We start from the raw sequence: 26911 nt of genomic DNA, 5'->3' as shown, positions 1-26911 counted from the left end.
GCCCACAAAGGCCGCGACAAGAGGGATTCAAGTGCCATGGGTGGCGCCCCATACTATGTGTGTTTGTGTGTGTGTGACTTCGGGACCCCTAATATTCTCCAACCAACTGACTGACTGACTCATGTCGAGTTACTGAGTCACAGAGTTCAATCGATGCTCTACGTGTGTGGCAAAACCAAAGCTAACATCTCAGTGTGTGTGTGTGTGTGTGTGTGTGTGTGTGTGTGTTTGCGTGTGTGTGGTATTCCAAACGTGTGGGCTGCGATTACAGCACTAGTTTTTTTCTGTCTCGTCTTCAATCTTACTAAATTTATCTGCTCACTGCTCTTCTTCTTTTTCAATCAAGATTTATGCTTTCTGACATGTTTAAAAGCGACTGGAGAAATATAGCTACTAGAATATTGTGTATATTTTTGCATGAGTGGAACGCTGTATTAATCAATTAGCATCTGACACAAGATCTATCTGCTTTATAATCGTAAATACGCTAGCAGGCAAATGTTTGGATACATTTACTCCACTATTTGTTCTATTAATAACCTATATTTGACTAATTTAAGCTATTAAAGTAGGCTTAATTTTTAGCTAAGTGTGTCCAAACTGTTGACCACTAAAGTTCTTTAAGAAATTATTTAAGCTTCTACAAAGTTTTTTTGTTGTTGAAAACTTTTATTATGCACAGAAAAACATTCATCTCCCTTCTTAAAAGAAAACAAGAGGCCAGAGGAAACAGCAGCAGCTTTGTTAAGTTAGCGAGGAGCCGCGCGCCTAGCGAGAGCGGTTATGATTCATGTCGTTTCATCATACGGCTCTGGATGCGTCGCGCCAGCTGTGGTCTGCACCTGCAACTCCAGAAAACAAAAACACAAACCAGAAACCAAATGGTTCCCCTTCGCTCACCCTGTCCCAAAAGAAAGAAAAAAAAACACAAATGAGATCTCTTTAATGTCTCGATTATTTCTCTGAAACTATGAGATGGAGAACAAGAGACGTCTGCTTACATCTGATGCTTTGCAAATGTTTCTCCTGAGAAAAAGACTCAGAGTTTCAGAAAAGACCTCAATGTCTCAAATATGGCTCACATTTGCACAAGTTCTCAAGATCATCTCAACATGCTATCCACATTCATTTTATACCACTATAATCTTACTGTATGACATTTATTGACTCAGTTGCGTCTGGTATTATTACATTTACAGACTTCACAGAGACTAAAGTGAGGCAATCCCCGTCAAAATGAGGTCTCTTTAATCTGATACATCTTAGATTTCTACTGAGAGATAAAAAATATCACATGTAATCTCACATGCATAAACTTCAGAGTTTCAGAAGGGCTCTCAATATCTCAAACAGTGCTTAATATTATCTCAGTATGATCTCAACATGCTATCCACATTCATTTTATACCACTATACTCTTACTGTATGTCAATTATTGACTTATTGTTGAATTATTTATTATCGAGTCGTGTCTGGTTTTATTTTCTTTAAGAAGAATTTACAAAGGTTAATTTGTAAATAAAGCACGTCGGGGACACCATTAAATCTCCTGAGCTATGAAAGAGCAAACTCTGAGCAATAAAGCTCATGACTAGATTATTTTCTTCAATCCACCGCTCAATTTTTCATTTCCAAATTCAAGTCGATTCCAATTGTAATTCGTCCCTGCAATCTTATGTTTTTCAGACTTCATAGAGACAAAAGCGAGAAGATCCCCATCAAAATGAGATCTCTTTAAAGTCTCAATTATTTCTTTAATACAATGAAATGAGGGGAGTGAAACATCTGCTTGCATTACCTGAGAAAAAGACCCCAGTAATCGCACATTAGCAAACTTGAGAGTTTCAGAAGAGATCTCAATGCCTCAAACAGTGCTCAATATGATCTCAACATTAATTTTATACCACTATACTCTTACTGTATGACAATTATTGACTCAGTCATGTCTGGTTTTATTTTCTTTAAGAAAAAAAGTCTGAGACAAAAGCGAATATGTAAATAAAGCACGTCGGGGTCACCATTAAATCCGCAATAAAGCGGTCCTCGGATATAATTCCCTGTCCAATTTTTTCCTTTCCAAGTTCAAGTCGATTCCATCTATAATTCCTCCCTTCAATCTTACATTTTATGGACTTCACAGAGACAAAAGCGAGACGACCCCCATCAAGGGTTTCTCAATGCCACCTCCTCCATACAAACAACAGCTTTTGTCCGGGATTCGAGAGCCGACGGGTGGCCATACGCTTTCTGACCCTCTTCACAGAGAGGTAGAGCCTCTGCAATTAAAGGTTTAATTAACGGATCCGACACTTTACGGCACAGAGAAGAAAGCTCTTTGAGCGAGAGGTGAAAGGGACATTGGCCAAGCTTTTGTGGCTCTCAGATTCCCCGTACAGCCGTACGATTGGTTTCTCATTACGGTTCACACTAAATTCAGCTTTTTAATTAACTGCACTGGAAACTTCATCCAGGACCGATTCCAACAGCCTTTCGAGTGGGTAGCTGGATGTTTTATGACCCTCTTTTCTCGCGTGGTTTGCAATGCGACAGAACAAAGAAAATCACTGGACATTTAAACGCATTTTAGAGCCTCAATTTAAGTTTCTGTTGTGGATATAAACATTCCCACCATTCCAAAGAAAGACCCCGAAACTCACCAGACCAGACCCGATGTCAAATATAAGCTATTTGAGTAGGGAATGGGATGTAACGATTAACCGCGAGCCGGTTGAAAATCGATTAAAATATGTGACGATTCAAATCGGTTGAGATGTTAAACAAATCGCGATTCAATTAGGGGTATGAGTTTATATGAATGTATGTCTGAGGGGAACTTACTGTCTTTAATTATAGTGTTATATTTTAATTTCACAAAGAAATGTGCAGCATTTTGTCCAAGCAATAATAAAAGGACACATTTAATTTATAATTTGTCTTAAATCTCATTTTGTTAAAAAATTTATAATAGTGAATCGAATCGAATCGTGAATCGAATCGTGAAATCAAAATCGTGAATCGAATCGAATCGTGAGTTGAGTGAATCGTTACATCCCAATATTTGAGACACGAAATACATTACTGTTCAACTAACACTGACATACAACACCCATGAACCATCCACACTGAGGGCCTTTCCGAAACCTGCTGAGCTCCCCAAGTAGGCAGCATTTTAAGGTACATGACCAACATAAAAAAAGCAGCATAAGAATACAATAAAAGGTATCTAATATTGGCCAAATTCTGAGACATCATCACCAGTGTCCTTCATGGAGAACGCAATCCCACAATGCATCATGAAATGTGGTGGAGAATGCGGGCATATGTTATAAACATACTTGATATACATTCAAACTTGAAAGTTCTCTACAGACAAGAAACTTCATGATGAAATTAACTGCCGATTAGCTTGCGTATGAGGTCACACCAGATCTCCAGAGGGCAAGAGGATTTCTAGATAGATTTTAATTATGTAAAAACCACAAACACACCTAACATTGAACAACTCAAATTATTTATGGTAGACCATGATTGATGTGAAAAGCAGTACTCCAAGGTCGTTGAACAGACCAACTAGCTTAACCAGCAAGACTTCCTTAGTCAATCATCAAATGGAAACTAGTCTAACCTGGTCTTGTGAACAAGGTGTTTCTCTGCTTTTCAACTCCAATAACTCCAGTTTTCAAAGAAGAAGACTAAACTCACCACACCCCACCACAGAGCATCAGCATAGCTAGAAAAACCCGTCTTCCCCTCCTCGTCTACTGCGTCTTTCTCCGCCAGATACACGAAATATGATGAGAAGATCAGACCCAGGAACCCGATGTACAGCGTGGTGATCAGCTCCTGAACCGGGGGAAAATAGTTTGTTAATAATCAACAAAGTTGAACCCATTTCCAAGACTTTAGATTGAACTGTATATAAACATGAATAAATAAGATGTGTATTTGGCATTAGGTGAACATTTTAGCAATGTCCTAAGATCTTAGATATACCTGGTCACCATTTATATTTTTGCTATCGCTAATTCACTTAAACGGTCCTGTGGTGTGTGAATGTTAATGCATTAACTAAGGTTAACTTGCTTTTAATGCAATGTTCAGTTATTTATGTTATAAGAAAAAAGTTATTAAACCTGTTATACTGTATTATGACAGCACTTTTTTTAACTTAATTTCAATATCGTGATAATACCGTATACCGTAATAAAAGCATTAGCAATTAAAAATTTGATACCGGCATATCCCTAGGTGTGACAAATGGATTTTTTAAAGTACGAATATTCCATGTAATCTCCAAATGAATAAAATGAAAATGAAAAATTATTTTTAGAAATGCAAAATAAATAAACCATTCACAAATAAAAAGAAAAATAAGAATGAATAAAATGAATAAATAAATGAAAACAGCAAAAAATGACTCCATGAGTAAATACATAATTAAATAAAGATAAGTACAAGATGTAGGATGTTTTTTATCTCTTAAAAAAGTCTTCACTTTCTCTTGAGTTCCTGATTATTTCAAGGATCTTCATTATTTCAGTGATCTGACTCATTTTTCTTATACATATCTTATACATATCTGACATATATCGTATTACACATATCTTTTATTTATTTATTTATAGATAATAAACAAATAAATATATATATATATTTTTTTTTTTTATTTGAGTAAGTCCAAAGGAATAAAAAACTGATGACAACATTTGTATAAATTTTTTGTACATTTTTGGTGCAATATATAAATTCATGACATGCATGAAAATCTAAGTTAAAACAGGAATTTATTTTATTTATTTTTCTAATTTGTACATTTGGTACATTGTACATCTAGTATTTTCTTGCATTTTTTTTTTTTGCAATATACTAATTCAAGGATAGGATTAAAAACTAAATAAAAAGGACTTTTGAATAAATGTAGTTTATTTGTTTTGTTTTTTGGACTCCAGTAGTCCAGTAGAATAAAAATCTGACAAAATTTGTAAACATTTTTTGGTACATCTTTGGTGCAATATATAAATTCATGACTTAGATGAAAATCTAAGTGACACATGGGACTTTTAAATATTTCTATTTAGTTAGTTAGTTAGTCCAAAGGAATGAAAACCTGATGACACAAATTGTATACATATTTTGGTACAATAATTCGTGCAATATACAAACTCAAGACTAAGATGAAAATCCAAGTAAAAATGGCATTTTTAAACTTGTTGAAATTAACATAGTTTATGTGGCGAATGCCATGGAGTATAAAAGCACCTTATTAGGCAAACCTTCCCTAAGCCCAAGAGTGCATGTGAAGGCCCACGGGGCGCTGAATGAATCAGCCCAATCACGCCTGATCCACTGAGAACTTCAGCCCTTTCATAAGACGTGTGTCAACGCTGAAGCGATTGAGAAAATGTGTGCGTAAAGAGATTGGATTTAATGCATAAAGCCTTAGATCACTGAAACGGGAGCTCTCCGCTTAGATTATCGTAATGTGAAATCATGAGGCCATATTTGGAGAGAAATCTGAGGTTGGCTGTGCCAGACGTGCACTCATTAGCTCTGTTTGATGAAATCAGTGGGTTTCACTGTACTGTAAAGTATTAAGGTGAATATTACGGTCAAGGCCTGACGGCGTAAATCAAGCGCACCTGCCGATGAATAAAAACCACTGATCCCAGAAGCCTCCACGTTCCACCCTGACGATCCACATGCAGCATTCGCAAGATCTGGAGGAAACGGATGCCTCTGCAATCAATGAAATCAGAGCTTCTTTAGTTCACAGAGCAATATACTACAATAAACATCAGGCAAATATGATCATCACTGGTTGTTCTGCTGATCAAACACGTGGATGATGATGCTTCTGTTGCTCATATCTGTACCTGATTGCGGACGTGGCGAACACTTGCCCATTAGACCCAACGCTCAGAACCACGACAGAGGCGACGACCACTATCAGATCTGTGTCACCAGTGAAAGAAGACATCAAACTCATTCATACACAAAGTTATATACAATTATCTTGATTAGGAGATGGCAAAATGGCAAAAAAAATAAAATACTTTAGTCTGTAAATATGACAAATGTTTACACAAAGTTATATACAATTATCTTGATTAGGAGATGGCAAAATGGCAAAAAAAATAAAATACTTTATCTAGTCTGTAAATATGACAAATGTTCCAGCGACGTGAAAATAATTACATTATTTTAATGACATTAATAATGACAATAATGACATAATGGAAAGAAAAACTTTTGATGCAAAATTTATAAATAAAAATACAGCTGATGTAACCATGGTTATTAAAATATATACTCCATCGGAAACTATTCATTCATTCTTTTTTATTTGTTTGTCTGTTTATTTACTTATTGATCACTGCAAATAAATAAATAAATACTTTAGTCTGTAAATATGACATTTCCGTTTAAGTGAAAACAATAACATTAAGGTGAAAGACTCTTTGTTTGTTTGTTTGTTTACTGGTTTGTTTGTATTGATGTTTATTATGTTATTTTTATTAATTAATTTACTTTATTCATGAAGTAATTATTTTGTTTCATTTATTTATTATTAAATATATTTTATTATTACAATTTTTGTTAATTTGCATGCAGTTTATGTGGCATATTAATTTAGAGATTACATTAACAAATATTTCATTGTAGTGAAAATAATAACATTAAGGTGAAAGAAAAACATTTTTGGTATAATTAGTATAAAATATATACTAAACTAAAAAAAAACAATTTTTGTTACTTGAAATAAATGGTAACAAATAAATGGTAATTTATTTTATTTCAGCTATAAAAACTACATAAACATATATAATAAATAAAAATTACGAAAACACACAACAAAATTACTAAAACTTTAAGAGAAATTAATAAAAAATAATAGAAAGAAATAATAATAAAAAAAAACTAATTCTATTAATGAACTATTATAATAAAAACTTAGAGTAGTTTCTCAATTATACTAAAATAATACTGGAAAAAAATAAATAAATAAATAAATAAAATAAAATAAAATAAAATAAAATAAATTTCAGTGTGAGGAATGAACTTGAAGTAATACAATTCATTCAAGTAGATACCTATAATGGAGATGGGTTTCCTGATGAACCTCAGACGGCCTTTAATACCCACATATTTGCTCCGACAGCCGGCCGACCACAGCCGGACCACGTACTCCGTCCCAAAAAACACCACCAGCACGATCTCCTGCAAAGCAGAAAGAAACAGGTGGATCTTTGTATGCATATATGTGTTTCTAAACACTATCCAGAGGATCTGGCTTGGTCTGAATCAATGGCACATGTGGAGGAGCCGGGCATTACGCACTGATCTCTGCTCCTCTCTGACCTCTCATGATCCTTTGACCCTGAGCGGCTCAGGGGTCTCTGGGGTGATACAGGTGGCCTGTCTGCAGTTTGCTTACACAAGTCAAAAGAGCGCTAACAATAACTATAGTCTACTAGCAGAAACATACAAACTGCGTGCAAGCCTATTCACAAAAATAAAATAAAATAAAATAAAATAAAAAAAATAAAATATTAACTGAAATTAAAAAAAAAAAAATTTCAACTTATTTCCACTAATGAGTCACTAGTTGTTGTCCAGTAAGAGTTTGGAGCTATATACATGAATGTGAAACATCTCAGATCCTTTGATGCGAAATGAGTCACTATTAAAATAATACAATTAAAAATAAAATAAAATAAAATAAAATAGTGAAACATCTCAGATCCTTTGATGCGAAATGAGTCACTATTAAAATAATACAATTAAAAATAAAATAAAATAAAATAGTGAAACATCTCAGATCCTTTGATGCGAAATGAGTCCCTATTAAAATAATACAATTAAAAATAAAATAAAATAAAAAGATAAAACAGTAGATGTCTTGGCTGGGTAATAATAAAATAAAATAAAATAAAATAATTAAACTAAATTAAAGGAAGTCTCTTAGCTGGAGACATAATGGAGTTCCCAGTTTCGGAATGTCTCATTTAGAGATCAACTTTGATTTGGAACTTTGATATTTTTGATACAAAAAAATCAATTTGGAATTGTTATTTGTAATCTAGAATGTCAAGCATGTCTTTTGTGATCTTAGGTTTTTAAATGGTTGTACTTTTCAGAGGATTTAAAAAATAAAAATAAAAAGATTAAAAAATGTTATCTTTTCAAAGTAATAAAACCAAACACAACTAAGTCAATAGCTGTTATCCTGTAAATGGATTTTTCCAGAAAGAGACTTAAATTTGACCATTTATTGAGAAATGTTTGCACTGAGATCTCTGACTTTTGACTTTGCTGAGTCTAAAACTCTCTGTTTTTAAAGAGATCTTTGTGTATTATCTCTCATACAGTATAAATAGACAAACGCTGTTCAAAGCCTCTGGGTTTCTCTGGGATCCGCCCCACAGGTGTCTCAAGGTGTGGGTGTACTGACAGAAATACTAAACTACTCAATCAGTAATATCCAATGTGCTTCAAGCCCTTTCCATGAACTCAACATCAGCTCAACTGAGATATGACACTGCCATCCAGTGGGAGAATACAGTACTGCATTAGCCTACTGGAAATGCCACCTGCAGGACAAATAAAAAAATACCCCTTTAACTTTAATAATAAATATCTCAATGTGTGCATGCTATTCAATAAATAAATACATAAATGACAAATACATAAATACATTTTATTTTAGTAACAAAGTATCTGTCTTGGTATTTTCTGCTGAGGTAAAAATAAAATATAAAAAATAATCAAATAAAAAAAAATAAATAAAAAATAAATAAAAATAAAAGCATCTGTCTCAGCTGGGAAAAAAACTATAAACCACAAGCACTTAGTATTTTCTGTTGAGGTAAAAATAAAATAAAATTTAATTTAATTTAATTTAATTTAATTTAATTTAATTTAATTTAATTTAATTTAATTTAATTTAATTTAATTTAATTTAATTTAATTTAATTTAATTTAATTTAATTTAATTTAATTTAATTTAATTTAATTTAATTTAATTTAATTTAATTTAATTTAATTTAATTTAATTTAATTTAATAAAATTTAATTTAATAAAATTAAATAAAATAAAAATATCTGTCTTAGCTGGGCAATAAATATAAACAACAAGCATGGTTCTGCTCTATTAGTTTTCATTCTATATTAGAGGTGTATGATATTTATTGTGTACGATAATATCGTTCATAAATAAATAAATAAATAAATACATACATAAATAATCTGTCTTAGCTGGGCAATAAATATAAACAACAAGCACTTGGTGTTTTCTGTTAGAGGTAAAAATAAAATAAAATAAAATAAAAAATAAAATAAATAGTTTAAAAATACATTTATCAAAAATAAATAGTTTTATAAAAGTAAATAAATAGTTTTCATTATATATTAGGCGTGTGTGATATTTAGTGTACGATAATATCATAAAACAAATAATAAATATAAACAATAATTTATAATAAAATAAAATAAGCAGCTGGGCATAAAAAATTTAATTAAATAAATACAAAAAAATGTATATGCTGTGAAACGCTTACCATCCAGAAGAGAGATCCTGTTGCGAAGTCTGCATACTGCTCGATGGTGGACAGGACGCTGAATATCAGGCAGACTAGGACCATGAGGAACCTGCGGACATAAAGTAGGTAAGATCTGCCATTACACACAGGTGTATCTCTTTCCATTTAATGATTTCATCGAATGATTCAAAACCACATCATTATCTGTTCCCATCAAAACCGCTTCAGAGCCTGATGAAGATTTCAATTATTTTCCATTGAATTGGTTTCTGCAGGCAACACTAGCATTATGGCCCTGATCACGAATCATCTCAAAGGGTCAATACGGCAGTTACCTCGATAATGCAATATTACTCAACACTTTGTCACATACTGTTTGTATTAGCATATAACTACATTTATTGCTTTAATATTCAGTATGCAGTATAAATTTTAAGTTTACACATTCAAAAACTCCCTTGCATTCTTTGCAACTGGAAAAGTCAAAAAAAAAAAAAAAGTACCGTTGTCACATACTGTTTGTATTAGCATATAACTACATTTATTGCTTTAATATTCAGTATGCAGTATAAATTTTAAGTTTACACATTCAAAAACTCCCTTGCATTCTTTGCAACTGGAAAAGTCAAAAAAAAAAAAAAAGTACCGTTATAAACTCCTCTAATGTAAGGGCTATGATATCCAGTTAACCGTAATTCTGCATGCCATTTAAGATGCACATTGGGACAAAGACAAATATATTAAGGCATATTTTTTAGACATCAATCCTCAAAAATGAATGAACGAACAAATTAACTAACTAACTAACTAACTAATTAAAATAAAAAAATAGTAGATGTCTTAGCTGGGAAACAAACTAATTAATTAATTAATTATTTAATTTTAGCTGGGTAATAAGTATAGACAACAAGCACTTGGTATTTTCTGCTGAGGCAAAACAAAAATAAAAAAATGAAATGAAATTTAATTAAATTAAATTAAACAGTAGATGTCTTAGCTGGGTAATAAAATAAAATAAAATAAAATAAAACAGTAGATGTCTTGGCTGGTTAATAAGTATAGACAACAAGCACTTGGTATTTTTTGCTGAGGCAAAAAAAATAATTAAAAAAATTAAATTAAATACGTTTTTTTATATATATAAGCTTAAAATAAAACAAAAAACAAAATAAAATAAAATAAAATAAAATAAAATAAAATAAAATAAAATAAAATAAAATAAAATAAAATAAAATAAAATAAAATAAAATAAAATAAAATAAAATAAAATAAAATAAAACAAAACAGTAGATGTCTTGGCTGGTTAATAAGTATAGACAACAAGCACTTGGTATTTTTTGCTGAGGCAAAAAAAAATAATAAAAGAAATTAAATTAAATAAGCTTTTTATATATATAAGCTTAAAATAAAACAAAACAAAATAAAATAAAATAAAATACAAAAAAAAAGTCACAGACTAGTGATGGTTTTGAACATCCCTAGACAGAACAGCGTTCGTTAAACGAGCATATTGTTAGTGTGCGTAAGCATTCCCACACACAGAGGACAGATGAGAGAGAGTTTAACCACATGAGAGATTACACACTTGCACAAACACACGCTTTTCCTTCAAACACGTACACTCTCCTTCCAACTCAAAAAGACAAACACACAATGTGACTCACACAGCAGTCAGAGATCAAAAAAAGTCACATGTGTATTACAAAAGATAAAGCAGCAAAGGCGTTCTGGAGTTACGTCACGTCCAGATGTACACTGACCTCGAGTGTTCGAGCGGCAGTCTGTTGTGACTGATGGTGGTCTCCTAACGTGCTGCATGTGACCGTTTCAAACCACAGTCATGTCAGAGCAACGTCCTCAAATACTGACTGCTCATCAAAAGAGTCTGAACTGTAGAGCTCTGTGCCTCAGGGTTCAGTTGAAAGCTTCCGTTCTTCATAATTCTATAGGATTCTGTTCTAGTGGTTACCTCTGCAGGATTCTGCTCTACAAGATTCTAATCTATAAGGTCCTAATTTGTGGCAACATACACTACACTCTTAAAAATAAAGGTGCTTAAAAGGTTCTTCACAGCGATGCCATAGAAGATCCATTTTTGATTCCACAAAGAACCATTTTTCAGTCAAAGGTTCTTTAAAGAACAATCTCTTTCTTACTTTTTATAATCTGAAGAACCTTCTTTCACCACAAAGAACCTTTTGTGAAACAGAAACAGCTTTTCCAGATGTTAAAGGTTCTTTATGGAACCATTTAGACAAAAAATGTTCTTCTATGGCATTGTGAAGCACCTTTATTTTTAAGAGTGTACCAGTCAAAAGTTTTTGAACAGCCAGATTTTTTATGTTTTTTTTAAACAAGTCTATTCTGCTCACCAAGCCTGCATTTATTTGATCCAAAGTACAGCAAAAACAGTAAAAATCTTAAATATTTTTACTATTTAAAATAACTGTTTTCTATTTGAATATATTTTAAAATGTAATTTATTTCTGTGATCAAAGCTGAATTTTTAGCATCATTATTCCAGTCACATGATCCTTCAGAAATCCTTCTAATATTCTGATTTGCTGCTCAAAAACATTTATTATTGTTATTATTATTAAGTTGAGAACAGATGAAGTATAATATTTTTAGGTTTCTTTGATGAATAGAAAGTTCAAAAGAACAGCATTTATCTGAAATAGAAATCTTTTGTAACATTATAAATGTCTTTAGCATCACTTTTGGTCAATTTAAAGCATCCTTGCTAAATAAAAGTATTAATTTCTATAATTTCGTTTCCCAAAAAAAAAAAAAAAAATTATACTGACTCCAAGCTTTTGAATGGTATAGTGTATAATGGTTCTTTCTATTCATCATCAAAGAATCTTGAAAAAAAATGTACTCTTAAATATTGATAATGATAATAATAAATGTTTCTTGAGCAAATCAGCATATTAGAAGGATTTCTGAAGGATCATGTGACTAAAGACTGGAGTAATGATGCTGAAAATTCAGCTTTGATCACAGAAATAAATTACATTTTAAAATATATTCAAATAGAAAACAGTTATTTTAAATAGTAAAAATATTAATTTTTTTTACTGTTTTTGATGTACTTTGGATCAAATAAATGCAGGCTTGGTGATCAGAAGAGAATTCTTTAAAAAAACATTAGAAATCTTACTGTTCAAAAACTTTTGACTGGTAGTGTATGTACACTGTAAAGTTTCTGGAGTGACAACCACATTTAAATGCAGGAGTGAATCCCCTAAAATAGAAATGTTTGTGCGGAGCGTGGAAGCTGAACAGTAAATTGGAGGCGCCGATGCGATCATTTGCATTTAACTTAATATACACCCTCAATTTTGCTCAGACAGATAAGAGTAATACATCTTTCGAATCTGTAAAAGGTCTACTTTCATCTGTGTGCACTCAAAATAACAACAAAACATTGCGCTTTTGTAAAATAATGAAAGCAAACAGGGTGCGCTTTCTGCCGTCTCGGTCTCTGTGAAATTGAGCGCGTCAAAAAAAAAAATTAATCTCAACTCCGTGTTTGACTCACAGACATGAAAAATATATCTATAGAAAATGTCTACTTTTAAATGAACCAATTCAAATGGAAAACAAATATGTTCAGATTATGTAATCCGTATGAAAATCCGTATGTAATCCGTAGTCAGTGTCGTTGACTTCGTCACTGCAGCCGAAAATACAGAAAGCACTAGTTTATCAGTGAATTATAATGTTAAGGCAGTCTTCTTGCTGTTTTTTCCCTGACACATTCATAATCATTACTTCTGCCGGTGCGCTGTGGCAAGCTTTATGCATGCGCTTGAGCGCTGATAGGCTACAGGCAATTAAAGGCTCATTATTATGAATTTTCGCTTCAAATGTACAACTATTAGCCGATCAGAAAAATCTTTAGTTGAGGGCAGCACTAGTATTATAGAATGCAACGTTGCCTGTCCCCCTTTTCAGTGGTGCTGGTTCAGTATTTTTTCCATTCATTTTTCCCATAGGGATTTAAAAAGTCTTTGTTAAAGCACTCTAAGCCATGAACAAAACCAACCAGTGAATCACAACATTACAAACTTTGATTTGAAACAAAAAAGTTTTTGAAAATCAGGCAAAAAAAAAAACATAGGTACAAGACTGTGTACTTAAAGGGATAGTTTACCCAAAAATTTAAATTCTGTCATCATTTACTCACTCTCATGTCGTTCCAAACCTGTATGAGTTGCTTTCTTATGTTGAACATAAAAGAATATATTTTGAAGATTGCTGGTAATCAAAGAGTTGGTGGTTCCCATTGACTTCCATAGTAGGAAAATAAATACTATGGAAGTCAATGGGAACCACCAACTGTTTGGGTGAACTATCCCTTTAATGGGTTTAGTGAGTGAAAGAACTACAATCCCATGAAGCACTGCGATTGACAATCAAATTAAAAACAATGGAGAAAAACAATGGGAAACTATCACAAACTTGCCTGAGGCTCTGGATTACAGGTAATAATGCTGTAAATAATGTTCAGTTTCTTGCACAGACCGATAATTTTGCTTCATAAGATCTCAATGTACTGTATTGTCAGGAGCCACAGGTGTTAATTTTGTTCCTTGAGATGCTTTTTTTGACTCTTAAAGTGACAGTAGCAGTCAGCTTGCATTTTATGAATCTTCTTTACAGTTCTATTGAAGAAACAAACTCATCTACATCTTGTGGCCTGAGGTTGTTGAGTAAATTAACAGCAAATTTTCATTTTTGGTTAAGTTTTTTTTTCATTTTTTTTCATCAAGTTTTCATTAGGTTTTTGCTCTGGGTTCTGCTCCATTTGATTCAGCACTGTAAGGTTTCTGCCACACGATCAGGTTTCTGCTCTAAAAGGAGTCAAAGGATAATGACGCTGTACATTACTGAAAGCAGTGGCTTTTAAACATTCACTCCATTTGGAGCCCATAATCAGAAGGCCAAAACAGATTACGACCGAAGTTCTTAAAGTTCTGTCACTAAACACTCTCAATGCTATTCAAGCAAGGCGATTATGTTCAGAAAGCAAGTGCATACTGTATGCCGTTTTAGAACATATTGGGCTTATGTAAAAATCTTAAACAGAGAAAAATATAAGCGATCTCAGATGAGCTAAATGACTGCAGCTGCGCTGTATGGAAAAAGAAATGTTCCTCTAATCCTTTTCAGAAATGACCAGATGTTGTGATATCACACCATCAACAGCAGGATTAACAGAGATGCAGGACGTGACACTCGTAAATGGAACAAATATGGCCTCCCTCGTTTTCTCAAATTTGGATTAAGAGCCAGGTCAATAGATGAAAGAGTAATAATGTTTCATAAGCTAAATATCCCTTTAAATCTGTCTGTAAATCTGTAAAAGGTTCAGTAGCAGGGAATTGTTACTATAAACTGTTCAGGTACCATCTGTGAATAATAGTTAAAATATGAAAGAATCAAACTGACTTTAATTTATTTGATATTTAAAAATAAATTAATGACTGTTGTATACTGTATATATATACAGTATATAACAGTCATTAATTTATTTTGATGTTTGAAGTGATTGAGAAAATATTTACTTATATAAACTTATATTATACGTATTTAAGTATATATACACACACACACACACACTCACTTTATATTTACTTCAAATAATTTAAATAAAGCAATATCACACACTTTAGTTATTAAATTGTATTTTATTTCTATTTTATATTTACACAATAATTTACTTCAATACTTCAATTTAAATAAAGTAAATTCATATATACACTTTATTTGAATAAATACTATTTAATTTAGAATGTATATTTCTATTACATTTATATTTTATTTATTTACATAATATTACATGTGTGTGTGTGTGTGTGTGTGTGTCTGTACTTTTAATTATTAGATCATATTTAATGTATTATTTATATTGAAATATATTGAAATATTTTATGTAATTCTATTAAAATATATCTAAAAATATCACAAATCTTAAATGGTACTAAATATAAATAATTAATATATATTTACTTTAAATATTTAAATAAATTAGAATATAAATATAAATTGTAAATGAAACAATGTAATAATTTACAAATATAGATATTTTAAATCACTACAGCCTAATTAACAAAAACTACAGCTTTAAACCAACAGTAATCTAGTCTAGAACTGTGCATCTTCTGAAAGGTCTTGTTGTGTTTGACCTTTGGCCTCATGACCCTTTTCTCACAGCAGGATCATTGTCTCTTTGTGCAGATGTGAGTCTCTACCCAACAGTATGTTCCCGTCAATCCCATGGACCCCTGCAGACACATCCAGGGCTCTCGCCTTTAGCCAAATTAAATTCCAAATCCAAACCAGATTCCTAACCCAAAAAACAGTAACAGTTCCCTCTGAACCCTGCCTTAGACGAGCCATTTTCAATCAACCTCCCATTGCGTTAAGAAGACACGGCACACCGGCAACTAATAGCATCACGAGCTTGGGACTAACCCGGTCACTGGTTAAAAGTAATTTAAAAAATGAAGGATAAACTCTAGACCTGATTAAAACAAAACATCTGGTGCATTACTGAGATGTGACAACCCATTTAAATCAAAGACAAATGGCAACTGTTTTTTTTCTTCCATATCAACTTTTATTATATCAATTTATACTAACACTTGCCTGGAAAATTTACCAAGGTCTTTTTTTTTCTCCAGACCTGAATTTTGGGACACACATGTGGAATATTTATCACAATAAGCCTTCAAAAAGAAAATATGATTAGAAAAATCACCATATGTCGTTCAGTTTCAGAGACGGGTGCAGTTTCACAGAGAGATGAAAATTGACTCAAATATGGTTAGATAGATAGATAGATAGATAGATAGAAATAGTCAGATAGATATATAGATAGATAGATAGATAGATAGATAGATTATAGAAATTAACACTTTTATTCAGCACGGATGCATTAAATTGATTAAAAGTAACAGTAAAGACACTTATATGTTACAAAATATTTCTATTTCAGATAAATGCTTTTCTTTTGAACTTTTTATTCATCAACAATAAAATCCTGAAAACAAAATGTAGCATGGTTTCCACAAAAATATGAAGCAGCACAACTGTTTTCAGCATTGATAATAATAATAAATGTCTCTTGAGCAGCAAATCAGTATATTAGAATGATTTCTGAAGGATCATGTGACACTGAAGACTGTAGTAATGATGCTGAAAATACAGCTTTGCATCACAGGAATAAATTACATTTTAACATATATTCAATCAGAAAACAGTTATTTTAAATTGTAATAAAATTTCACAATATTACTGTTTTTACTGTCATTTTGATAAAAATAAATGCAGCTTTGGTGTGCAGAAGAGACTTATTCTAAAAATCTTACCAACATCAAACTTTTGAACAGCATGATAAATTTTGGAAAAAGTTCTGAACAAAAGTACAAAAATTAGGCTACTTTAATATTTTCAAAGGTCTTTTTGTTTTTTTTCCAAAGGTGACATTTTTCAAGGTGTCCGAGGACAGATCACTGCTGACCTATCTGACCGCGATTACGGTTTTCCGGTCGTCCAGGAAAAGCTGGTGATGGCTGTTTCCCAGAGTCATGCCCCTCATATCGGAGTCATCCATCAGCTTAGCAAAGATATTAACACTCATTAGCAGGGTGATGCAGAGGATTATGCTATCATATACTGCACATTTGGCATACTGCAAAAAACTGTGATGCATATTCACTTCAGCAACCGAACACACTTTTTTTTTTTCGTCTCATACATTCTCAGGAAAAAGGTACAAAACTGTCACTGGGGCAGTACGCGTTCAAAAGGTACTAATATGTACACTTTAGGTACTAATACGTACACTTTAGGTACTAATACGCACTTTTAAAGCTTTAATATGTACCTTTAAGGTATTAATATGTACCATTTAGGCACAAATATGTACTTTTAAAGCACCTTTAAAGAACTTGTACATTTATATGCACCACTAAGGTACTAATATGTACTTTTAAAACACTAATATATACCTTTAAGGTACTAATATGCAATTTTAAAGCACTAATATGCACCATTTAGGACCGGTACTAATTTCTATCTTTAAAGCATTAAGGTACTAATATGCACTTTTAAAGCACTGATATGTACCTTTAAAGCACTAAAATGTACCATTTAGGTACTAATATGTAAATATAATATAAACTTATTTAAAATAATTTAAATTAGGTTTTTGTCAGAGCCCTTGTTATTCTTAATTTTGACATAAATTTTCATTTTTACACCAGACAGACAGTATATATCAATGCAAAATATTGGTAATTGGTCTACTTGATCTGTAATAATCGGTATCGACCTTGAAAAACACATATCGGTCAACTCCTAGTACCAATAAGCACTTTTAAGGCACTAATATGCATTAAAACACTAAAATGTACTATTCCAATACATTTAAAGCATTAATGAGTACCTTTAAGATACTAATATGTACTTTTAAAATACTAATATGCACCATGTAATTTTAAAGCACTAATATGTACAATTAAGGTACTAATAAGCACTTTTAAAGCACTAATATGTATTAAAGTAGTAACATGTACCATTGAGGTTCTAATATGTAATTTTAAAGCATTAATCTGTATCTTTAAGGTAATAATATGTACTTTTAAAACATTAAAATGTGCCATTTAGGTACTAATATGTACCTTTAAGGTACTAATATGCTATTTTTAAGCACTAATATGTACACTTAAAGCGCTAATATGCACCATTTAGGTAATAATATGTATCTTTAAAACAGTAATTTGTACCTTTAAGGTACTAATATGTGCATTTAGGTACTAACATGCACTATTAAAGCACTAATATATACCCTTAAGGGACTAATATGTGATATTAGAGCACTAATATGTACCTTTAAGATACTAATATGTACCATTTCGGATTAAATAAGCTACAAAGATGTACCTTTTAGATCTGGTACCTCTGAGTACTGCTCCAGTCGCAGCTTTGCACTGTTTTTCTGAGAGTGTATGGGTTTGTAGGAAATACACCTACCAATTGAGAAATACACTAGAGCAGTGGGGATAATAACCCTGTGAATGTCTCCGTTTGCCAAGTGCAACCCGAAGCAGCACAAATAAACCGCTGAGACATAAAAAGTGTGATTGTAAAAGCGGAGCTGTGAAGTACAGCGGCTCATGAACACCACCTGACCCGGCTCTGGCCTGAGATTACTTATTGATGGCAGGCAGTTTTAGGATCCTGACAGGGAAACAAGAGAACATGAATGTAATCCAGTCGACAGCTCAATTTAAGCACGAAATGGTACACTGGTCTCCGTACGCTGCAGTTCGGTAAGTACAGACCGCTCTAAGTGCAAATACTCAGACAGTTATAGCTAGCAAAACTACCAGCCCACCCAGCCAAGTGTGGACTCACTTCATAGAGCAACAAAAACAACCAAAGCAATCATATATTTGATGTCTAATGGGATTTCAAGTTGGAAACGGATCAAAATGACTCCTGCATCCATCCAGCTGTCCGGAGCAGATTAAATCGCCAATGAGTTATGATCTTATTTGAGATGAACTGATTACTCTTATGGCTCAATTAAGTATATTCTTAAATGTGAAAATTATGGCCCCCAAACAGGGGAAATAAATACTGTATTTCCTGGAAAATAAGTCGAACCTGGTCAAAATTGCATTGTAGAATTTTTCACATTCAAAAGCTTTGGGTCAATATTTTTTTTTTATTAATGTTTTTATTCAGAAAGGACACATTAAATTAATCAGAACTGACAGTACAGACATTATAGAATGTCTTTACACATATAACGTTACAGAATATTTCTATTTCAAATAAATGCTGTTCATTTGAACTTTGTATTCATCATAAAAAAAATCAACAAAAATATCAAGCAGGGAAAATAAATACTGTATTTTCTGGAAAATAAGTTGCACTTGATTATAAGTGACATGGGTCAAAATTGCATTGTTGAGAGCAAAAAACTCATAAGTTGCATCAGTGTATATTTCACATTTCATTATTACATTCAGAAATAATGTAAAATACTGAATATCTTAACAAGCATTAAACATGTACTTTATTTCCCCTCACTCCACAACAAATTAGGGATGCACCGGTTGACCGGCCATAAATCGGAACCGGCCGTTTTTTGGGGGTTTTTTTCGTCCGATTTTTCCGGAAGTGTGCACAGAGGCGCCAGCAGAAAAAATACCACGCAGAGCAAGCTCACTGTTGGCGATGCACGATGAGATATTGGAAGAAAAATCTGAAGTGATTAAGGATACGGGCAGCCGTACTGCACTGGAAATGCAGAGCTACCTGTCTGAGGCACAGATACCAAGAAGCGAACAGCCGTTGGTGTACTGGCGCACAAATAAGAGCCGCTTTCCTGCACTCGCTGAAGTTGCGCGAGTGTACCTGTCCGCGCCCTGCACAAGCGTAGACAGTGAACGTTTGTTCAGCTCAGCTTCTCACATGTTGGATAAGAAACGAAACAGACTAACTTGTGACAAAGCTGAAATGCTGCTTTTTGTAAAGAAGAACTCGCATGCACTTTTGAAAAGCCAGAAGTAAACGTCAGTTCTAGGCTATAGGATTAATATTTTTTATTTTACCTTAAAATTACATTATTTGTATTCACATTATAATACACATTAAGACTTAATGTGATTTAAAAAGCACCTGCCATAGTTAACATTTTGGAATAATTTATTTATATAGCCTACTTTGGTTTTATTTAGTTTCACTGGTAAAGATCTTTTTTTCTTTACACCAAATTTAAAAACGAAAACAAATGCTGAATGCTGATTAAGTAACATCTTTGTTTGGAGTGTTGAATGTGTTTTGATTGTGTTGTTTGGATTGTGGAACTATGCAGTTGTTGCCTTTAAAATTACATGGTTACAGTTAATGTTTTCATTTAAGGCCAGTTTATAGTTTCAACCCAATTTAAAAACGAAAGCTAAATGCTTTTGTCAGTAGGCCAACCTATGTTTGTATTGAATGTAGCCTACTTACTGCGCAGATACTGCTGTTAATTTCAGATGGTTACAGTTGTTGTTTTCAATAGCCAAAACCCAGTTTAGCCTGTTAAATACCAAATAAACATCTTGTTTATGTGTACTTTTATTCTTTCTTGTTTGTTGCTTGATAAAAATAAAAAAAATCGGAAATCGGTATCGGAATCGGCCAGTTTGCTTGTAAAAAATCGGTATCGGAATCAGCCATGAAAAATCATGATCGTGCATCACTACAACAAATCCTTTAAATTTAACAGCATTCAGAACCTGTGTTATTTTATTATTCTTTATATACTAGTTTAGCTTTTATAAATATTTCTATACATTGTTTTCATTTTAATTTTAGTTAAATTTTTAGTCATTTGTATTAGTTTTTATTTATTTTAAATATTACTATTTAGCTTTAATTTATTTTTATTTTAGTTTTACTTCAGTTTCAGTCTTTATTTATTTTTAATCAACAAACTAAATAAAAATTAATAATGTTGCCTTGGCAACAAACTGAAATAAGTTTAGGTTTTACACCTAATATTTATATTTTATTTCAGCTTTACTTCAATCAACAAAAAAGTTTTAGTAGTTTTAGTTAACGATAATAACCCTGTTCAGAACGGAACAGGAAAGAAGCAGAGGCATTCATTATCAACAACATCTATTATAAACACCAAGTCTAAACAAATTTATTTAAAGCAAAACTGAAACTGCTGGCATGTGAGAAATGCGCTATAGAAATAAACTTGTGCTCACGTACCTCTTCATTCAGCACAAGTCCAAATGTGTGCACGTTCTGCATGCTTGACGTTAACTGCATAATATTAGGAAAATAAGCCATAGCACATATTAGATAATAAAACATACTTATATTCCAGAAAATACAGTACTTTATGGCTTTAAAACTGGAGTGTCACTAGGGTTGGGTATCGTTTGAATTTTATCGATTTCGGTTCCGATTCTGCTTATCGATTCCTAATTCCGATTCCAATAAGTTTGGAACCGGTTCTAAAATGGAACCGGTTCTCGATACCCAACCCTAAGTGTCACCAATCAAAACTGCCGAAAATAATGAATAATCACTTCGCCATCTGTCATTGGATAGTCCCGCACCAAACTCACGCCAATGGTTAAGTCAAATTTGCTCAGCTGAGCTGGCTAAGATGCTCAAAATATAGAGCAATGTTTGATATCACCACATAGATTATGCATACTAAAATGGGATATGGGTACATATTTAACCAATAAAATACACACAAATGAGCCAGACAGATCTAAAACTAGCCTACACTAACATTATATGTGGAGTTCAGATGCCTCATGTACATGTGCCAGCAACGAGATGCACTACATTTTCTAAACGCTTTCTGAAAGCTCTGAGATGACCTGAGATGATCCTACAGATGATCCTATAGCTCTCCATCCCCTTCTCTCAGCCTATAAGTATCAATGATAAAGCTTAGCCGGCTGATCTGCGGGAGTCTCTGATAGTCCCATCATACCTAAGCTGCTCAGTGAGCTGTAATTGAAATGAGAAACGCAGACAGATCAGACGGATCTTAAAGACCAGAGGTCAGGACGTCTGCTCCTGCTCTACATAAGGTGTAAATACAGTGCTACATAAAGATACATCACGCATGCCGTAGCACTTATTTTGTGAGTTTCGTGTTTAATGAGTCTCAGTGTGGCATGTCTGTGTCCAACTCTCTGAAGATCCACAAATCTTAGAGTTAGAGTTCGCACTCTTAAAAATAAAGGTGCTTCACGATGCCATAGAAGAACCTTTTTTGTCTAAATGGTTCTATAAAGAACCTTTAACATCCGAAGAACCTTTCTGTTTCACAAAAGGTTCTTTGTGGTGAAAGAAGGGTCTTCAGATTATAAAAAGGTAAGAAAGAGATCGCTCTTTAAAGAACCTTTGACTGAATGGTTCTTTGTGGAACCAAAAATGGTTCTTCTATGGCATCGCTTGTGAAGGAGTGCAGAAGGAGGTGAATTTCACAGATGCAGTCGCTGCATCCCTGCATTACATGAAATATCCAAACGTCTGCAGTTGTGCAGCTGCAGCGCGGGGAATGCAGAGAGTGAAACGGTGCACTGGCATGTGGATCATTGCGTAAGATTCATCAGAGGCACCTGGCCATGTGCATAGCTGTAGGAAATCTCCCATAATGCAACAGTGTCGTCTGTTTTATCTTCCGCACTTTTTCCACATTGTAGCCTTTGGCAAAAAAAAGGCACACGTTTGGGAATGTGAAAGCCGAGTAATGATGCAGCCTGCAAGAGAATCATTATAAAAAAACCTCAACAATGAGATTAAACAGAGACCACAAGAAGACTTCACAGATAATCTGAGCGCCTCATTTTGAATTTTATAGTTCAAAACTTCTACAAAAAAAGTGTAGCTTTTATTTCTCCCAAGGGTTTTTAAAAACTTCTGTACACTAGCAATACTTAAATAACATCTATTTTTTCCAATATGCTTTATAAATGCAGGTTTTGGTCTTATTGTGAATGATTATTGAGTATAATATTTTTTATAGCTAGAATCACTGTTATTTCGTATTCTGAATTAGATTTCGTTTTTATTGTAATTGTAATTTTTCAGTTTACATTTTTGTCATTTTGTAATTTTTATTAGTTTTTGGACAGTTTTTATTAGTTTTTAGATATTTATATTTACCTTTAATTATAAAGTAATTATAGTAATGTAGTAGTATTTCATTTAAACTTCATTTCAGTTAGTTTCTAACTTTCATTCTCAAGTTTTTTGAGCTTCTGTCTTTATATTTTCAGCTTTGTCACAGTTCTGTTAGTTTGGACTTTCAGTTTGCTTTTCCCGTTGTCATGGTTATTGATTTCGTCATTAGGTTCACCTGTGTCTTATTTGAGTGCAGTTTGAGTTTGTCGGGTCTTAAGTTAACATTGATGTGTATGTGTCACCAGCCTTCCCTTTCTGGTATACACACATTACATTTAGCAAACTATTATAAAATGTATTCATATTTTTAATTAGCTATTAGTTTACATTTTAATTTTAGTTTAAATTTTAGTGATTTTTATTAGTTATTTATATATATATTTCTGTTTAGTTTTAATTATAAGTAATTATGTAATAAAATCATGTAATAATTTTAGTACTTCAGTTTCAACTTAATTTATTTCAATTAGTTGCCAAAGCAACATTTTTAGAAATTGTTAGTAAATGTCACAATTAATCACAAAGAAATAGCAAGTAACATATTGAAGCAAGCAGCAAATTTTAGTAGTAGAAAAAAAACTAAAGAAGAAAGAAACATTTTATAGCTCAAAACTCTTGATGTGCAGTTTTTATTTCTCTCAAATAATTTAAAAGAGCAATAAAGGTGTTTTTCCTCTAGTCAATGTACCGTAAAGTTTCATTTCTAAACCCAGACAGGATTCTTGAAAACAATGTCCTCCATGGTCACCTGAAGAGCCAGACAGGTCATTAGTCTGTCAGGATGGATGCGTTCGATCTTTATGTGTCCACTTCAGCGCTGGCAGACCAGCCAGAGAACAACCTGGCATCGATAACCATCGGCTAGTAAGAGTTACTTAAAGGAGCGGCACAGAATATCAGTCAGTGGGGTTTAATTTTGTAAGAGGCTGAGATCAGGTTCACTGCTGCGACTGCAACTCTAGATACTCTGTTACACAGAGAGAGAGAGAGAGGTTATCAGACCACCAAAGCAAACAGCACTGAAGCGAGGCATGCAGCCAGAGAGTTTCCATCGCTGTCATGACATGCTTGTCTGATAAGCTCAAGAAAAGTACTAATACGTGCCAAACGCACCGGGCAGAGTGCCACATCTGAACATTCATTATTCTCCTCAATTTGGAATTCATTCACTGAAAAAAAGTGGGTCAGAGAGTTATCAGCATGTTCTTAAAGAGATAGTTCACCTAAAAAAATAAAAATCTGTCATTATTTACTCACTGTCATGTCGCTCCAGTGACTTACTTTCTTAAATCTAACACACAAATAAGGAGATATTTAGCCAGATGTCCATGCTGCTCTTTTCAATACAATGCAAGTGGATGGGGACTGACTCTGAGCAGGGTTATTATTGTAAACTAAATAAAAAACTTAAAACAATAATAATTATAGAAATGAATAATAAAAATTAAATTAAACCTAAACAGTAATACTTATATATATAAAAAAAAAATATATATATAAACAAAAATTATGACAAAAGCACATAAAATTGCTTTAAAAAGTGTGTATATATACTGTATATGGGCCATTCTACATTAATTAGAAGGGTTATATTGACCTATTAAGATTTTGCTTACATCAACATTGTAAATATATTTTTTTGCTATTTTATAAAAAATTTTCAGAGGTAAATCAATAACAATTACATTTTGAACAATATTTCAAGTGTAATTTATGAGATTTGTTGTATTTTGAATCCAATTTTTCTTTGTAAAAGGCAAAAAGTTGATCATACGGATTTCAAAGTTAAGGATTCATTAGTTTGAATAAACACTGAACAAAAAACTATCATAACATCTTAGTCGATAATTCAGTATTCTTGATTTTAGACAAAACATACCATGTTTTGGTTGTGACTGCACATTTTCGGTTGTGACAGTAATGTCTTGGTAGCAACCACATCTCATTACAGAATTTTAACTCGCATACTAACTGAAACGTAGTAAAAATTTGTTTATTTCCCCCAAATAAAGAATTATGTGTTCCCTTTTGTCACTACCGTTTCGGTCGTGACTGTTACGGTAGTGACAATTTTAGATGCTTTTTGGCCCAGCTCAAAGATGCTAATCAGCACATGGTTAGTTTTGAACAGATGTACACACATAAAAACTAAAATTTATGAAAAAAAAAAAAAATTATGTCACAACCAAAACTTCACCACATGTTTCAGTTGTGACTTTTTTGGTTGTGACCGTTTTAGATTTTGACCCTAGCTCAAAGATGCTAATCAGCACATGGTTAGCTAGCCCAGTTCTGAACAGTGGTACACATAAAAACTAAATGTTATCGAATAACACCCCAAAAAAAGTGTGCTTAATTGCAGAAAACAGGTGTTTGGAAGTGACATTCCATAAAGTTACAGACTTTTGAACACATTTAACTCAAAATGATGGGACCTATCCATGTAGTTAAAATCAGTCTCAGCCAATGGGCTAAAACATACACTTTTTCCATTGTGACATGAAAATGTGGGACATTTTTATTTTTACATAAAGTTTCATAATATACAAAGAAATTGAACTTTACTTAAAAAAAAAAAATCTAAAATATATCTTTTAAAAAGAACGGAATAAAATGCAAAAATTATTTCAATATAAATTTCTTAAGTTGAAATGTAAGGGTTAAGGTTCAGGACAGCTATATATAAACCAACTCTATGTTTGTGTACATAAAACAGATATTACTAAACAAAAATGCAACTTTTCTTTTAAAAAGGTAAAAAAAAAAGTGTGTAAAATAATACAATATAATACTCTTCTCGTTCATGATGTTGCAAACAGTAGTTATAAAAGTCAAAGTGTATTTGTAGTCATGTGCGTTTAATTATATACAATACAAAATAAACATTCCATAAATTCTAATAAAATATATCAATTTCAGTACTGCTTTAAATAAAACTAAAAATTTTAAGCATCACAACTGAAGTACTCAAACAACTTATTTAAACTATATTAACACTCTGGCAGAAAGTGACCAAAAACTCATCAGGAGGCAGTTCCAGTTTGATCAGTTTTGAATTGAAAATAATTCTAAATATAAAAAACAAGCAATTTGCAGACAAAAAATGCAATGCTACATTATATACTAATGACAAAAATAATCCAGTCTCTAGGAAGAACAATGCCATCTTTAAATGCAATTTGTCAGCCTTAGTAGTAAATTCAAACATTTTATAAAAAAAAACAAAAAACAATCGGTTTTAACTGCAGGTAACGCAGTCATTAACATTTCAATTAATTGTCAAATGAATTAAAAAAAGGTAAAGAATAATGATTTCAGAATATAGTTTACAATTCCAATAGGTTGTTGGTGCTGAAGGCCCAGTCAAGCTTAAAGAGAGAGAGAGAAAAAAAACATTCATATTTTTTGTTAAGATTCATATGGCACATATGCACTATTAGGACATAAAAAAAAAAAACCAAAAAAAAAACTAAAGTCTATGTACCACTACTGATTGTCCATGACTTGGGACTCACCCCAGCCTCCCCAGCCTCAGTCCATTCCTTGTGAAGTTCACTCAAATTCTTGAATCGATTTTGCTTGATAAGGCTGCGAAGGCTGCGGTTCTCTCGGTTGGTTGTGCATCTTTTTCTTCCACACTTT

General features: G+C 32.5%; 1 protein-coding gene across 1 annotated transcript in view; it reads right to left on the bottom strand.

Moving 5' to 3' along the window:
* Nucleotides 1–26911, bottom strand: part of kcnq1.2 (potassium voltage-gated channel, KQT-like subfamily, member 1.2) — a 170713-nt gene that overhangs the window by 127392 nt on the left and 16410 nt on the right. The window contains exons 3-7 of the mRNA XM_016559462.1: nt 9557–9647; nt 7091–7217; nt 5873–5951; nt 5639–5735; nt 3702–3842 (exon numbers count right to left, since the gene is read on the bottom strand). Coding sequence (XP_016414948.1) covers nt 3702–3842; nt 5639–5735; nt 5873–5951; nt 7091–7217; nt 9557–9647 — 535 coding nt within the window. The remainder of the gene's footprint in view (nt 1–3701; nt 3843–5638; nt 5736–5872; nt 5952–7090; nt 7218–9556; nt 9648–26911) is intronic.

Source organism: Sinocyclocheilus rhinocerous, unplaced genomic scaffold (assembly GCF_001515625.1).
Source record: "Sinocyclocheilus rhinocerous isolate Xijiao unplaced genomic scaffold, SAMN03320098_v1.1 scaffold1099, whole genome shotgun sequence".
NCBI classification, from domain to species: Eukaryota; Metazoa; Chordata; class Actinopteri; order Cypriniformes; family Cyprinidae; genus Sinocyclocheilus; species Sinocyclocheilus rhinocerous.
This window is presented reverse-complemented; position numbering and strand designations above follow the sequence as displayed.